Source organism: Trachemys scripta, chromosome 2 (assembly GCF_013100865.1).
Source record: "Trachemys scripta elegans isolate TJP31775 chromosome 2, CAS_Tse_1.0, whole genome shotgun sequence".
NCBI classification, from domain to species: Eukaryota; Metazoa; Chordata; order Testudines; family Emydidae; genus Trachemys; species Trachemys scripta.
Genome location: NC_048299.1, coordinates 237069380 through 237086888, shown reverse-complemented (window position 1 = coordinate 237086888; position 17509 = coordinate 237069380). Strand labels below are relative to the sequence as shown.

The 17509-nt window shown below is 40.0% G+C and overlaps 1 protein-coding gene across 3 annotated transcripts in view; it reads left to right on the top strand.

Annotated features, from left to right (window-relative positions):
- MMP16 (matrix metallopeptidase 16) overlaps positions 1-17509 on the top strand; it is a 252256-nt gene that overhangs the window by 163341 nt on the left and 71406 nt on the right. For all 3 annotated transcript variants that reach the window (XM_034763231.1, XM_034763230.1, XM_034763232.1), the window contains one exon: positions 14885-15046. In XM_034763231.1, coding sequence (XP_034619122.1) covers positions 14885-15046 — 162 coding nt within the window. The remainder of the gene's footprint in view (positions 1-14884; positions 15047-17509) is intronic.

Sequence of the window (17509 nt, the reverse complement as noted above, 5' to 3'; positions counted from 1 at the left end):
CGAAACTTCCTTGCACCGGCCCTGTTTGTTCCTGTTTGGTATGAGCATTAGGTTTAGCACCACAAACCCATAACTTCTCTGAGATCCTGGCAGGGCTCAAGCTTTCTGATTGATACCAGGGCTTGACTTTCAAGGGGCTCACCTTTCAAAAGTTCTGAGCACCTAGCATCACTGCCTGACAATATCTAGTAGTAAACCAGCAGTTTAGGGAAAAGATCAGAGCAGGGAGATCAGAACAAGGTAATTGGAAAAACACTTTTTCCGCATTATTTCTATTCCTTTCATGGTTTGCTAGTGTGCATGCTCCGAACTCCTGGTCAGATCATTCATGATTGCACAGTACTTTTGAATATCAGGTCGTTTAGGCCATGATCCTGCATTCTTAAAGTGAATGGGAGCTTTGCCTCTGACTTAAATGAGTGTAGGATCAAGCCCTAAGTTTGAAACCTAAATATAGTCTTAGAAGCCAACATTTAGGCCTGACCCACACACAGATTTTGTACTGATAAAACTATTTAAGTTGGAGGCATGATTTTTACTTAAATAGTTTTATCGGTTCAACTGTAACCCATGCCTGTTTGGTGTGGTGCTGTCCCCCTCTGGTGACACCTAGACCATCTAGAGATTGATGAGTCTGCTACAGCAGTGGTTCTCAACCTTTCCAGACTACTGTACCCCTTTCAGGAGTCTGATTTGTCTTGCATACCCCAAGTTTCAACTACTTGCTTAAAAAAATCAGACATAAAAAGATAAAAGTGTTCCATCACACTATTACTGAAAAATTGCTTACTTTCTCATTTTTACCATATAATTATAAATACTTAAATTAATTGGAAAATGAATATTATACTTACATTTCAGTGTAAAGAATATAGAGCAGTATAAGCAAGTAATTGTCTGTATGCAATTTTAGTTTGTACTGACTTCACTAGTGCTTTTTATGTAGCCTGTTATAAAACTAGGCAAATATCTAGATGCGTTGATGTACCCACTGGAAGACCTCTGCGTACCCCCAGCAGTACATATACCCTGGTTGAGAACCATTGTGCTATCTTTGCTAAGAGCCATCTGGATTTTAGCTCATGCAATAGAGACTCGTACACTAAGCTTCCGAGGTCTCAGGTTCGATCCTGCCCAATGGCAACTGGGTCTGTCATCATTATACAACCACTACCATGGACACAGTTCTATTGATTTAAAGGTGCCTTATACCAGCATAGTTCATTGCCTTTCTCATATGGGAATGCAATGTATGGTTTAAGCCCCTTTATCCTGGAAGATCTGCATCCATACTAAGGAGGCTGAACCACTTGAACTATATTAGCAGAGTTAAAGTGATACAGCTTTTATGTATAGACATGCCCTTAGTTGCCTATTTTTCAGAATCTTGGCCTGTGTTATCCCTTTTTTAAATAGAATAGTTTATGTAAGCATCCAGTACAGACATGGGAAAATGAACCCATTTGTACAAATGTATTACAGCATTTGTTTAAAAAAAAATCTTAGTTTCATGAGCTCACATGTCTTTGGCAGGCACAAATTTAGCATGTACATTTAACCAGATCACACCATTCAATACATTAATAAATTATAAAACAATGAAAACAAAAGTAATAGATTTGTCATCCAATTTATTTGCCTAGATTTTAGAATATTATAGATATTTGTACCATTTTCTCTGAAGTCAGCAGACTTAGAAAATGTATCTATTTTTCAGATCAGAGTATTTTTTAATGTTTTTTTTTCTAAACACTTTGCCTGTTATGAAGCTAAATTCCAGGTTTTCCTATCTTTTGTCCAAGGTGGAAGAAAAATACAGACAATTCCATCATGACACTTTTTTAATATGAATTGAATAGGAAATTAAGGAAATATAGATCTGATGGAAGAAAAGGACTGATCATATTAAATGCCATAATATCTATCAGAGCATATTTATTTTAACTTTAAAAAAAATCTAGCTAATATGCAATTGGCGGTCAGAGTACATTCATAGAGCAGGTTTGAGAAACCTGTTTTTGATGATTTGGGTGTTTGATTTGAAGACTAACATAACCACTCTCAGTAAGGAACAGTGGATGAAATTTGGTTCAGTGTATAGGACAAGCACAATACCTGTGTGCATATTAAATTCCACTTATGCTTAGTTTTGGAGACTTTAGTGATCCTTTTGCCTTATGCTGGTCCTTTGTGTAGGGGTGAATTTCACCCACTGGGAAGGTTGACAGCAGGAGTTTTTGACCTTTCTGCCAAAAATTACATATATTTCTCCAAATGGTAGGATAGATTGGATATTAAATGAAAAAAGTCATCCCTTTAAAACAAGGACTGCCAGAGTCTTAACATCTTGGTACTTAAGTTGGGTGACGTAAAAACAAGCCTAAATTTGTTGGGTTTGAAGTCAAAAGCTTGATTTTAGCAGAGGCACAGGAACTCTTGCTTGCATGTTCCCCAAGCCTTATACTGATGGAACTGGAAATTTGTCCATTTCATTCCCATGAGTGATATTCAAAGACAGAACAGTGCAGGAGAGCAGAGAATTGAATGGTGCGTGCTCTTTTCATATGTATATCCATATCTTCAATCCCAGCATAAATTCATTCTCAGGGCCTTCAGAATGAAGTGTAAAACTCACTTCTTTGGCTTAGCATTCTCAGAGCAACAACTAAAACCAACAACAAAGAAGAGAGAAGATGGGGGAGAGTATAATTAGATACGATTGCTACAGTATTTGAAATACTTGCTGCACTGAGACTACTGCAAGAGCAAAGGTAATATTATTTAGTTACTTAGTCATTTGCGATTTTATGAGATTTCCAAGTCTTTTTTAAAGGCATGAACTTGAAACTGATTTTGTTGAAAGGTGGGAATTCATGAAAATCTCCTTTGTTTTTTCTTGGTTCCCCCTCATAAATATGCAAACTTGTGATAAAAAAATTCAACCAGTTCTATTTTAAATCTGCAGTTTCTAAAGATATCCATCACTATGCTCTATTGGGATAAAAGAAATACCTTTAAAAACTATTCTTTGAAAAGATTTTATTACCAGCAGAATATAAATGGGACTTTAAAAGTTCAGTACTTACAGAGGAAGTTAACCTCTGGACTATTTACCGCAGTGGATCTCAAACTTTTGTACTGGTGACCCCCTTCACATACCAAGCCTCTGAGTGCGACCCCCCCCTTATAAATGGAAAAACACTTTTAAATATATTTAACACCATTATAAATGCTGGAGGCAAAGAGGGGGTTTGGGGTGGAGGCTGACAGCTCACAACCCCCCCACCCCCCATGTAATAACCTCGTGACCCAGCAGGGGTCCCGACCCCCAGTTTGAGAACCCCTGATTTACAGCATGGTTGCAACTGATTCACAGGCAAATATATAAAATATAATGCATTGTTGAATTAGTGTTCTTCTACATAGTGCACCTGCTAATCTTGGAAGTTTACAGTGACTGTAGATCTACTTCTCTTACAAGCATAATATACAAACAAAAATAGCAGGAGTTAAACAGTAATGATCTGTATTTCTAATCTGTGTAGTAAGCAATTTGACTCCAGATGATTGAGCTATATATTTGTGGCATGTGGGTTATGTAGTGTACATAAGCCAGATCTGATACTAGGAGCAATTTGAAGGTGTGCCACCGCAACGAGGGTTCCTCGACGCATTGAGACTAAGGCAAGTGCATTGCTTCCAAAGCTCTGTAAATGCAGGGGGCGCACAGCCACTGCTTCACCTCTGCTTTCACTCCCTCATGGTATCTGCTCTTCTTCACCTCTCAGTTTCTGGGAAGGTTGATGTTGGTTTAAGGACCAATCTTACTAGTCCTCGGACTCTGACTGTGCAATGTAGAGAGATAATGGGAGAAAACCTTTGCATCAGAGCTTTTGGGAAATAAAAAATGAAGAAATAAATAAATACCATCATGCTTGAACTATTTACTAGGTAGCACTGGAATGCTCTGCACGGTGTAATAAATGTAATCAGTGAGGTGGCAGGAAAGAGTGGAAGGATGATCCACAGGTTAGGACACTAGCCTTCTATTCAGAAGATCTGAGTACACATAGACCTATGGGAGAAGGTGAACTCCTTGCAAATGTCTACCTCTTTTCATATGCAGCTTTACTAATCATACTAATGAGCTTTTATAATAGATTCAGTCATGTGCAAAACCAACAGAACATTGGCAGACTGTTAAGAAATCACTTTAAAATATCTAGTGCATATGTGTAAAACATGTTTTTTTCCTAAACTCGTATCACTGTAATAAATCAAAAACAATTATCACTCAAAGGCACATCTGCAACAGGGGAAATAATCTCTCTGTCAAATTTTCAAGCTGCACTAGTGACCTGTTGGCCTGTTTTTAAAACAATAATTATTTTTTTAAATATATACATGATGGGAAAAGTGGGAGGGGAGTCAATTTACTCTTGATTTTTTTCAAAATGGCTGAAACATTTTGACTCAATTTCCACAAAAAGACTAATATTGAGGCTTCCAGATTTCACTGAGAGTGGCAAAAATTTGAGTTACAAATAATTGGAAACAATATCTTAGATTGAAAACACTTGTGAAACTTTCACGAAAGTCTTCCTATGTTTTACCAAAATAGTTTTATAAGCAATTGAAACAGTTTTGATCTGAGGTTGAAGGAAGCAGAGCATGAAGTTAACCACAAATGAGGTTGGAAGATGCAATGTTTAGGGATTTACAGAGCCTAAATCCTTCCATACTGACCCTTGTGGAAGAAAGAAGACTTGCAAGGGACCATTCAAGATGGGAGTCGTTTTCACGCCATGTGAACCTGCTGCTGCTGCTTGTGCCACTCTTGGGGGGGGTGGGGGGTGTGCGCGCGCGCGCAGACAGACACATGTTTAATTTCTCAATGCTGAAAAGAGTCCAACAGCTAATCTAATAAAGAGGGAGAACATCTGTGATATCATTGTCTGATGAAATAACCAGAAACATTAATGCCGTAGATTTATAACATTTTTTCTGGTTGCTATGTAAAAGCAAGAATCCTACTGTGAGCTTTTCAGAAGCTAAACCAGCTGGAGTTCGGCAACTGTAATCTGATCATTCCATAGTGAGAATGAAGCGAACGATGAAAATTAAAGCAGTAAATATATCAAAACAAGTTCCTGGTCAGCACACATAATATTTGCTGAAAAAGTTGCCAACCTGGGTTCACAGTGCTCTGAGTTTTAAAATCCTTCAGTGTGGTAACACGTTACTTTGGGGTGTTGTTTTGTAAATACTGGGAATGCAGTAGAAGTCTCTCCTGTACAGATTTACTTTTCAGCACAATGTGGATTTAATCTGAAATTATCAGTGTAGGCGTATGAAAAATAAGGCATTTCACTTAAAAATAGGGCTTCCTTTCGATTAATGATCTCTTAGGCTTGGTCTACACTACCCCCCTAATTCGAACTAAGGTACGCAACTTCAGCTACGTGAATAACGTAGCTGAAGTTCGAAGTACCTTAGTTCGAATTAGTTCGAACTTACCTTGGTCCACACGCGGCAGGCAGGCTCCCCCGTCGACTCCGCGGTACTCCTCTCGGCGAGCTGGAGTACCGCAGTCGACGGCGAGCACTTCCGGGTTCGACTTATCACGTCCAGACTAGACGCGATAAGTCGAACCCAGAAGTTCGATTTCCAGCCGTCGAACTACCGGGTAAGTGTAGCCAAGGCCTTACCAAATAATCTGCTTTTTCGAATACAATTTTTTTAGTTTTCAACTTCCTTTGGGTTTTAAAATAAAAAAATGTGCACTAACTCCCATAAGGGTAAAATGCACACCCTCCCCCACTATGCAGAGGATCAATGCAAGACCTATGAACCACTTAAATATTTAAAATAGAGTTTAGGTGGGATTTAAGTGATGTATAGTCTTTGAGCTCATCTCCATAGGGTTGACTTTCATCCACCAAAGAGAAGAGCAAGGCTTATGGTCACCTTCTACACTAGACCAAGCCATCCTGCCAGGATAGCTCAGGAAAGCTGGGTAAAGTTTGGGGGCATGAAGAGAGGTGCGATTTACTGTTGCTCCAAAAAGAAGTCCAGGTGATGAATCCAGGGACTGTTACACCAGCAAGCTCACTGCCCTCCTCAAATAGTCTCTGGAGATCGGGTTTGTTAATAATCTGCTGCTCACATATTCACAAGCTTGTTTTATCATGTAGCTTGCAAAAATAGTGGCTATTTGAACAAACCAAAACATCAAGCCCAAATCCCACACGCTGCTTGGCAACTGAGGTAATATGATGAATAGTTTTTTGTTTTGTAAAGTAAAGCAGATTTAAAGCCTAAAATGTTATATAATTTCTTACAAGAGTATCCATGTAAAAATAAGCACTTTGTCTCAACCACTTGCATATAGGTACATTCTTATTTTCCCTATGAAATCAAATCTATAAAAACAAAAAACAAAAAGAAGGGCATCCAATAGTATAAAGCTAAAGTTCATATCAGACCAAATCTGCAGTGGGCAGAGGGCACATGCATTCTGGATCTCTGAAATACGTTTTGCGACAGATTGTAGGATAAGAACAGTTGATGTAACTAAGAATATTGCACTGATTATATATCTTATGTAACCTGCTTATTTTAATTCCCAGGTACTCATAGCCTGTTGACAACTTTTGCTCCTATTAAAATTAAGGTTTTCAGGATGGTGCTTTACTTAACATGGAACAGTGTGTGTTCTGGTATGAAATTGCAAGTAAAATTTAATTACATTATCACTAATTATTGAAAAACTTTGAGGCCTATGTATTATTTCTTCTCAAGATCCTGTTCTGGTTCACAGTAAAGTCAATGGCAAAATTCCAGTCAGTTGCAGTGAGAGCAGGATGGGTCTCAGAGAACAGAACATTGGAAGTAAAGGTTTGGTACTGTTAATCTGGGGGCTTTCATACTCAGAGCAGGAATATTTCCAGTCCGTGCAATGCTGATGAATAATATTATTGCTCTGGAGTGGAGAACATGTGCTATGCAGCCTTTCTTCAACCTCCTGCAAATACTTGGACTAAGTAGTTGGGCAGTGAACATAAAGTGGACTGAAGTACTTGCTTCCACTTGATGCATGTCAGGAGTTGGGTGATTTGGGACACTCTTCTGAGATTGGCTGAGGCTAGAAACATTTGAAAAGTGATACTTGGCCTGGAGAAGAGGAAAGAGCAGAGCTTCTGTTATCCTTTTGCACTCTCGTCAGCTAGTCAGCTAGTCACAGTGACTATGTGACTCTGGAAGTGACTGTCTGCTCCCCAAGCCAACGGGTGAATATGAAAGTAAAAACTGTTGCTACAGACAGGGCTGGCTCCAGCATTTCTGCCGCCCCAAGCAAAAAAAAAAAAAAAAAAAAGCCACAATCGCTATCGGCGGCGGTAATTGGGAAAAAAAAAAAAGCTGCAATCGGCAGCGGCATTTCAGCGGCAGGTCCTTCGCTCCTAGAGGGAGTGAGGGACCTGCCGCCCCCGAATTGCCGCAGGTGCCGCCCCCTCCCTTGGCCGCCCCAAGCACCCGCTTGTTAAGCTGGTACCTGGAGCCGGCCCTGGCTACAGATTAGAAAAAATATGATTATATAAAGGAAAAAGAGGCTGAGAATGAAGCCTCCAATGAAATCCCTATGATCTCCACTTAAGTCCTGTGCGCACTGGGGTACAAACAATGAATCTTGACCTGGCTAAAATTCAGTTTTAAACTACTTTAGGACATCTGTTGATAAAGTTTTATGGCAAAACACAAAATTTCTAATAATTTCTTGAAATGAACTGGGGACAACTTTTTGTTCCAGAAAGTGGGGGAGGTAACTAATGGGAGCATCCATTTTAGAGTTTGTTCTAACCAAAAGGGAGGAGTTGCTAGCAAATATGAAGGAGGAAGGCACTTTGGTGAAAGCGATCATGAAATGACAGATTTCATGATTCTAAGGAAAGGAAGGAGGGAGAGCAGTAGAATAAGGACAACGGATTTCAAAAAAGCAGACTTTCACAAATTCAGAGGACTGGTAGGTAAGATCCCATGGGAAGAAAATCTAAGGGAAATTTAGTTCAGGAAAGCTGGCAGTTTCTCCAGGAGACAGTATTAAAGACACAACTATAAACTATCCTGTTTTGAAGGAAAGATACGAAGAGTAGTAAAAGGCCAATCTGTATCCACCGGGACCTCTTTAATGACCGGAAAATCAAAAAGGAATCCTACAAAAAGTGGAAACATGGATAAATTTCTAAGGAGGAGTACAATGACATAACCATGTAGGAACAAAATCAGAAAAGCTAAGGCACAAAATGAGTTACATAAAAGGTAAAGGGACGTAACAGGCAAGAAGAGTTCTTTAAATACATGAGGAGCAAGAAAAAGACAAAGGAAAGCTATTGGTCCTCTGTTTAGCAAGGAAGGAGAGCTAATAACTGATGACAGCAAGAAAGCTGAGATTTTAATGCCTATTTTGCTTCAGTCGTAACTAAAAAGTTTAACAGTGACCACATACTGAACACAATTATTACTAACAACAAGGGCGAAGGAATGCAAGCCAAAATAGGGGAGGAAAGCAGGTTAAAGACTATTCAGATAAGTTAGATGTATTCAAGTCAGCAGAGCTTGATGAAATTTATCCTAGAGAACTTAAGGAACTAGCTGACACAATCTCAAAAACACTAGCAGTTATCTTTGAGAACTCCTGAGGATGGGTGAGGTCCCTGAGGACTGGAAAAGGGTATATATAGTATCGATATTCAAAAAGGGGAACAGAGAGCACATGGGGAATTATACACCAGTCAGCCTAATTTCAATACCTGAAAAGATAATGGAACAAATTATTAAACAATCAGCTTGTCAGCACCAAGAAGCTAATAGAGTTATAAGTAAGGTTAAGATTTTGTCACGGTTATTTTTTGTAAAAGTCATGGACAGGGCACAGGCAATAAACAAAAATTCACAGGAGCCCATGACCGGTCTGTGATTTTACTAAAAATAATTGGTGGGCAGGGCGGGGAGGGAGGTGGGGGTTGGAGGTGAATGATAGCTGGAGCTCCATGGCTGTAGACTGACAGCTCGAACCCACCGCCCTTGTGGGGGGCACAGCCCCTGCTCCAGCCATGGGGGGAGAGGGGTGTACAGCCCCAGCTCTGGCCACAGCTGAAGCTTCATGGAAAGGGTGCACAGCTCGGGCTCCAGCCCCAACTGCAGCCACGGGGCAGGGGCACATAGTCCCATCTCCAGGCGTGGCGGCAGCTGTGGGGGTGAGGGGAGGAGGACAGTGCACAGCCCTGGCTCTGGTCCTGGCTTCAGACCCTGACAGCTGAAGCCAAAGAAATCCCGGAGGTCCGTTAAAGTCACAGAATCCATGACTGCCGTGACCTCCATGACTAAATCGTATCCTTAGTTATAAGCAACAGCCTGCATGAACTTCTCAAGAACAAATCATGCCAAAACAAACTAATTCCCTTCTTTGCCTGACCTAGTGGCTTCGGGGGAAGCTATAGATGTGATATATCTTGATTTTAGTAAGGCTTTTGACAGAGTCCTACATGACTTTCTCATAAGCTAAGTAGGTGAATGGCGTCTAGATGAAATCACTATAAGGTGGGTGCACAACTGCTTGAAAGATCATACTCAAAGTGTAATTATCAATGGTTTTCTGTCAGACTGGGAGGGCATATCCAGTGAGGTCCTGCAGGGATCATCTTGAGTCCAGAACTATTCAATATTTTCATTAATGACTTGGATAACAGAATGGGGACTATGCAGATGACACCAAGCTGGCAGAATTTGCAAGCACTTTGGAGGACAGGATTGGCCTGGCCTTGACAAATTGGAAAATTGGTTTGAATTCAACAAAATCAAATTCAGTAAAGACAAGTGCAAAGTACTTCACGTAGGAAGGAAAAATCACATGCCCAACTAGAAGGGGGCATAACTGGCTAGTTATTATATTATTACTATATTATTATACTATATATTACTACATTAGTATAGTTGTTATTATTCTAACTGGGTATATTAACAAGACGCAGGAGGTAATTGTCCCATACTTCTCGGCACTTATGAGGCCTCAGCTCAAGCACTGTGTACAATTCTGGGTGCCACACTTTGGGAAAGGTGTGGACAAACTGGTGGGAGTCCAGCAGAAATCAACAAAAATGATAAAAGGTTTTAGAAAACCTGATCTTTGAGGAAAGGTTAAAAAAACTAGGCATGTTTAGTCTCAAGAAAAAAAAATGAAGGGAGACCTGATAGTCTTCAACTACGTTAAGTGTTTTTATAAAGAGGATGGTGATCAATTGTTCCCCATACCCACCGAAGATAGGACAAGAAGTAATGGGCTTAATCTGCCGCAAGGGAGGAAAAGCTTTCTGACTATAATGGTAGTTAAGCTCTGGAATAGGTTTCCAAGGGAGGTTGTGGGAGCCCCATCTTTGAAAGTTTATAAAAACAACTTAAACAAACCCCTGTCAGGGATGGTCTGGATTTACTTGGTTCTGCCACAGTTTGGGGGCTGGACTAGATGACTTGTTGACTCCCCTTTCCGACTTATATTTCTATGATTTTATGATTCTATAATAGCTCCATATATCATGAAGATATTTAAGGTCAAGTGTTCATATTGTCATAGGTACTTAGAATAAGGTTTATTTTTACATGGCAGTAATAGACAATATTTGAAAAACTGAAGGTGCTATCAACTTGATACTTAGAAATATTTCTTATTCATTCTAATTTGTGTGCGTGTATATGTGTGTGTTGGGTGTTTTTTGTTGTTTTTTTTTGCTATGTTGTTTTGAAAACCAGTCTTGCATCTTGATTAGATTCAGAGGTGAAAGTAACTCCAAAGACTTCCTGGCATGGGGGCCAGCGCCTTGGGCAGAAGAGGTGGGGCTGGGGGGAATCAGCATCCCCCAGCCAGCCCTTCCATGCCCCTGGCCCGCGCCACCCGAGGCTCCAACGGCCTTTTAAATCACCAGCCCTGGGTAACTGCCCCTTTTGTCACTCCCACCCTCCCCTGTCGGCAGCCCTGCTGGTAGGGACTGTACCGGCAGGGCCACTGATGGCGGGGCGCAGCAATGTTAAAGCGCTGCCGCGGCAAAGGACCCTTCTTAAAGCTGCAGCAGCACTTTAACGTCGCTGTCCCTTTTCCCTCTGACATCTCTTTTTGCCCTTACGTCTCACATTTACTCTGGCTCTGTTGGTGGTGGTGTTGCTACAAGAAGCCAGACACTAGGGGCAGTTAACACTACTACTTTACACAAGTAGTCTCATTGATTTCAGTGTGTCTGTTGCATGAATGAAGTTTGCAGAATTAGGGTTTAAGTCTCTATTTTAAAAAGAAAGCTCATGAAGAAACACAGAGTAATTTTTTGAGTGGATGGGGGATTAGAGGGGCGGGGGGAGATAATTAAACAATAGACAACGTATAGTCCTGATCCTGCAATATACTTTGTGGTGGAATTGCAGAATTAGGGCCCATATTTGTAGTTTTCAGCAAGGCTGCAATAATTGCAGAGATCAGCATTTCTAATTATTCTCAGCTCTTTGCAATAAAAATGGAATGTTGCTATGCAGAGGGAAAGACTTTAAAAAGTGAAATCAGTTCACACATCTCTGATTTCTTTTGTGGATTTTCAAAAATACACAAACAAAACGTGAGCTTGCCCTGTTTGTTTTCTAGTAAATAACACTGTCTGAGTTAATCTAGGAGTGATATGCAACAAGTCAATTCAATGATTTTAATCTTTTCTTTTTACTAAGTGAAAATACTGCATATTATTGTATTATCGAGACCTACTTAAAATAAAAAGCTCTAATTTTTATATAACCACTTACTTCTGTAAACAGATCACACAGTGAGGAATCTATTAAGACCCCACTGTAAAATATATACATAGAGGTAGCATCCTGGTTTGAGAGAGATAATGGAACATCCACCTCTTTCTTTATCTTCCTAATGATTTCACTTAGGATGATTCAGAAATGGACACCATGTACAGGTCATCAGCAGGGGCCTGACTGTAAGCAGTTGGGAGACTAAAATTCTCTGCAGGACCTGTCTTAAATTGGTAGTATACAGTTTATGAAGTTTACCACTTATGGTAGCAATATTTTCCTTTTAAGCTCAAGCCTACTTCCCAATGCAAATGCTTTTATTCAGTCTCATTATAGGATTCAATTAGAATTCGAAATAGCATGCAAGCTAGCCATGGCTATCAAGACTTGTGTTTAGTAATACAAAAACAACAAGGAGTCTGGTGACACCTTAAAGACTAACAGATTTATTTGGGAATAAGCTTTCGTGGGTAAAAACCTCACTTCTTCAGATGCATAGAGTGAAAGTTACAGATGCAGGCATTATATACTGACACATGGAGAGCAGGGAGTTACTTCTCAAGTGGAGAACCAGTGTTGACAGGGCCAATTCAATCAGGGTGGATGTAGTCCACTCCCAATAATAGATGAGGAGGTGTCAATTCCAGGAGAGGAAAAGCTGCTTCTGTAATGAGCCAGCCACTCCCAGTCCCTATTCAAACCCAGATTAATGGTGTTAAATTTGCAAATGAATTTTAGTTCTGCTGTTTCTCTTTGAAGTCTGTTTCTGAAGTTTTTTTGTTCAATGATAGTGACTTTTAAATCTATAATAGAATGACCAGGGAAATTGAAGTGTTCACTTACTGGCTTATGTATGTTACCATTCCTGATGTCCGATTTGTGTCCATTTATTCTTTTGTGGAGGGACTGTCCGGTTTGGCTGATGTACATGGCAGAGGGGCATTGCTGGCACATGATGGCATATATAACATTAGTGGAAGTGCAGGTGAATGAGCCCTTGATGGTGTGGCTGATGTGGTTGGGTCCTCTGATGGTGTCGCCAGAGTAGATATGGGGACAGAGTAGGCAACGAGGTTTGCTACAGGGATTGGTTCCTGGACTGGTGTTTCTGTGGTGTGGTGTGTAGTTGCTAGTGAGTATTTGCTTCAGGTTGGGGGGTTGTCTGTAAGCGAGGACTGGCCTGCCTCCCAAGGTCTGTGAGAGTGAGGGATCATTTTCCAGGATAGGTTGTAGATCGTGGATAATGCGCTGGAGAGGTTTTAGCTGGGGGCTGTATGTGATGGCCAGTGGTGTTTTGTTATTGTCCTTGTTGGGAGTTTGTCTCTATCTGAGGGGTTGGAGCAAATTCGGTTGTATCTTAGGGCTTGGCTGTAGACAATGGATTGTGTGATGTGTCTTGGATGGAAGCTGGAGGCATGCAGGTACGTATAGTGGTCAGTAGGTTTCCGGTATAGGGTGGTGTTTATGTGACCATCACTTATTTGCACTGTAGTGTCCAGGAAGTGGATCTCTTGTGTGGGCTGATCCAGGCTGAGGTTGATGGTGGGGTGGAAATTGTTGAAGTCCAGGTGGAATTCTTCAAGGGCCTCCTTTCCGTGGGTCCATATGATGAAGATGTCATCAGTGTAGCGCAAGTAGAGGAGGGGCACTAGGGGACGAGAGCTGAGGAAGCGTTGTTCTAAGTCAACCATAAAAATGTTGACATACTGTGGGGCCATGCGGGTACCCATAGCAGTGCCACTGACTTGAAGGTATAAGTTGTCCTCAAATCTGAAGTGGTTGTGGGTGAGGACAAAGTCACAAAGCTCAGCCACCTGGTGTGCTGTGGCCTCATCAGGGATACTGTTCCTGACAGCCTGTAGTCCATCCTCATGTGGAATGTTGGTGTAAAGCGCTTCTACCTCCATGGTGGCCAGGATAGTGTTTTCAGGAAGAACACCAATGCATTGTAGTTTCCTCAGGAAGTCGGCGGTGTCTCGAAGATAGCTGGGAGTGCTGGTAGCGTAGGGTCTGAGGAGAGAGTCCAAATAGCCAGATAATCCTGCTGTAAGAGTGCCAATGCCTGAGATGATGGGGCGTCCAGGGTTTCCGGGTTTATGGATCTTAGGTAGCAGATAGAATACCCCTGGTGGGGGTTCTGGAGTTGTGTCCATGTAGATTTGTTCCCGTACTGTAGCTGGGAATTTCTTGAGCAGATGGTGTCATTTCTTTTGGTATTCCTCAGTGGGATCAGAGGATAGTGGCCTGTAGAATGTGGTCTTGGAGAGTTGCCTGGCAGCCTCCTGATCATAATCCGACCTGTTAATTATGACTACAGCACCTCCTTTATCAGCCCCTTTGATGATAATGTCAGAGTTGTTTCTGAGGCTGTGGATGGCATTGCGTTCTGTACGGCTGAGTTTATGGGACAAGTGATGTTGTTTATCCACAATTTCAGCCTGTGCACGTCTGCAGAAGCACTCTATGTAGAAGTCCAGTCTGTCATTTCGTCAGGAGGAGACCACGCAGAGTTCTTCTTCTTGTAGTGTTGGTAGGAGGGTTCCTGTGGGTCAGTGCACTGTTCAGTGGTGCGTTGAAAATATTCCTTGAGTCGGAGACGACAAAAGTAGGCTTCCAGATCACCGCAGAACTGTATCGTGTTCATGGGATGGTGGGACAGAAAGAGAGTCCCCGAGATAGGACAGACTCTTCTGCTGGGTTAAGTGTGTGGTTGGAAAGATTGACAATGTTGTTGTGTTTAGTAATGTGTTTTTGCACCGTGTACTCTTTGCAAGGCTATTTGAACAATGATTAATACCGTCATTTGAATCCATAAAAGAATCACCACATCTCTTTCATCATACAGTGATAATAATTCTTCATTTGTTTAAAAGAAAAAAAGTCTACTGCTATTCTAATGTTCCCCTTATGTTTCATTTTCATATGTTGGCTCTTGATTTTTTGGTAAAATCTGAATCCACTAACATGTCATTTGGTGTCCAGGATTCTGTATTTGTATTACTTTATTGGTCATATTATTCTAAATCATTTCCTCTTTTTGTTTCCATAGGAAATGATCTATTTTTAGTTGCAGTGCATGAACTGGGGCATGCTCTAGGCTTGGAGCATTCCAATGACCCCACTGCAATCATGGCTCCATTTTACCAGTATATGGAAACAGACAACTTCAAACTACCTAGTGATGATTTACAGGGCATTCAGAAGATATATGGTATGTCATTTTTTTTATTACACATATTAAATAGTTTGCTTAAGAACATATATATATATGTATATGCTCTGTCAGCTGTAGTCCCAGAGACCTTGATTTCTTGCTGTGAGAAAGCCATGGATTTTGATGAAGCTCTCTTATTTAGTCCCACACTATTTACAGCTTGCGTCTAAATCTGCACTCAGCTGGAATGGTAATCTTAAATATTTAAACTGCTAGTAAAGAATATCTATAATGGGATCCCAAACTATTAAAATATTAAGAAATGCAGGCCTTAACCATAACCGGCTCATTTCCAAAGTTCTCAATATATCAGTTATAAAACTGTGCAGTTCCCTGGGTAAAGCAGTTTTGTGGTCCCAGCACCTCCCTTCTTCCCCCCATTCTTATTGCAATAAATATAGCAAATTGATTTCAAAAGCTTGATATTAACAACTCAAGGTTTTGCACAATATAGCGGGGGGAGGGGGTGTCCTGTTCTTTAAAATGTATATCATATTTGGTTATTGTGGCCTAAAATGAAAGAAACATCCACTATAAATAATTTCTCATGTTATTGTATTCAGTCAAAGAAAGCAACATAATTGGAAAGAAAAAAGGCAATTTACTCATTGCCGGTTTAAGGTAACTCTGACTTCCACAGGACTGTCTCTGACATTTCCACAGGCAACTTTTTTAATACATAAGTTTTAAAAAGCTTGACATACACAGTTAACCATTAAAGAATCTGCTTTTGCTAAATTAATGGAGCATTTACATTCTTAGAATGAAAAATCTGTTCTATCTGTATGTTAATGCCAAGTGACTGGTAGATATCATTTGCATTTGCAAACGATGTCATTTAAGTTCACTAATTTGTTTTGCATTCATTAGTTTTCCAATTTAAATGTCTAAGTGGTAAGTGTTCTCTCAGGGTTAAACTGACTTTTAACAAGGTCACATTTCTTGCTGATCTTTTGCTGTTAGGAAAGCTGGATGAGTTCGTACAGAATAATGGTGCATCTCTGATTAGATACCAAATACATCTATGCTAAATATTATATTATTAAGTGATGTTATACTCTGGATGTTCCAGAAAGGAGATAAAGTGATTGTCTAGTTAAAATTTATTGTATGTGGTTAACCGAAAGGAGGTTGTTTCTCATGAACTCATAAGTTGGTAGTCTAGACAAGGACATTTTGCCCATATACTAAATAATAAACTCTAACAGCTGTATGCTAATGAACTTTACTCCTGGGAAGTGATGCCTGACATCACTACCAAATTGCATGTGGAAATTTTAGTTTGGATTTAGAATCATTCAGATATTAGCTACTGCAAATTAATTCCTTTGCTGCCTGTGCTAAAATCAAAAGGTGATTTGGACTGAATGTCTGAAAAATATCTTACCCAATGAATGTAACTGTGTTGATCTACACTATTCATCACAGCCTAATTAACTGTAAATTATGAATGCCATGCTCCTTAAAATTATGAAGGAAATAAATGTCTTATTAAATTTCACTGATGGTAGTTCGGGTTGCTTTAAATATTCAATCAGTAAACATTTATCCTAGTTAATTTACTTTCTTTGATCAAGTACTAGACATTCAGATTTCATTTATGTTAGATTTAGTTTTGTCTCAGGTTGCAAAGATGCTCCTTAACCTACTATCATACAGATGAATTAAAGCAGACTGTTTTGTCACGTACAAATAGACACTGCAGTTAAACTGATCTAGATAGATAGCTACATACAATGGGCAGACTTTAAAAGTTTGTCCTATTTCCAGAGATATTACAGGTCCTACAGAGACGTCCTATATTTAAAATGGAAAATATCACTAAACCCAGTAATATCTCTAGAAATGGAATGAAGTTTCTTAGCCTGCCCATTACACATAAGGGTTTTTATCAGCATGAATCTAGAATGACCATATTACTTACAAATAGCAAAACTATGAATGGACTAATCAGATCATCCTAAATGAGAGCCATTAAAACCTTTATATTGCACCACATCATGATTTATTCAGTATATGTCAAATAGTTTACAGCACAGATATTTTAGAAATGTTACACAAAGTGTTTTCATTATTATTATTTTGCACTATTTTTAAGTTTGGACAACCTTTTCAATCCCTCCACCTGTAAAATCTAATGTCAGGGTTGCCATGAGTCCAACTGTACAGGATTCATAGGGGAAAATATTAACAATGGATTTCAAACATTTCTTAAAAAAAAATCTAAATATGTTTTCTGTATACATAAGTGCCTAAACTTTAAAACCCAGTCTCAAGTCCTTCCATGGCTAGAAAGGTGCTTTGTGCCATGCTGGGAGCTGGGAAAATATCCTTTCCTGTGACCTTCTCTTTGTATCCCTGATGGTTCAAACCTATCACTAGTGCAGAACTCAGTTTTACCAGACTGCCAACTTAGGCCAGTATTAGGGTTACCATACGTCCGGTTTTTCCCGGACATGT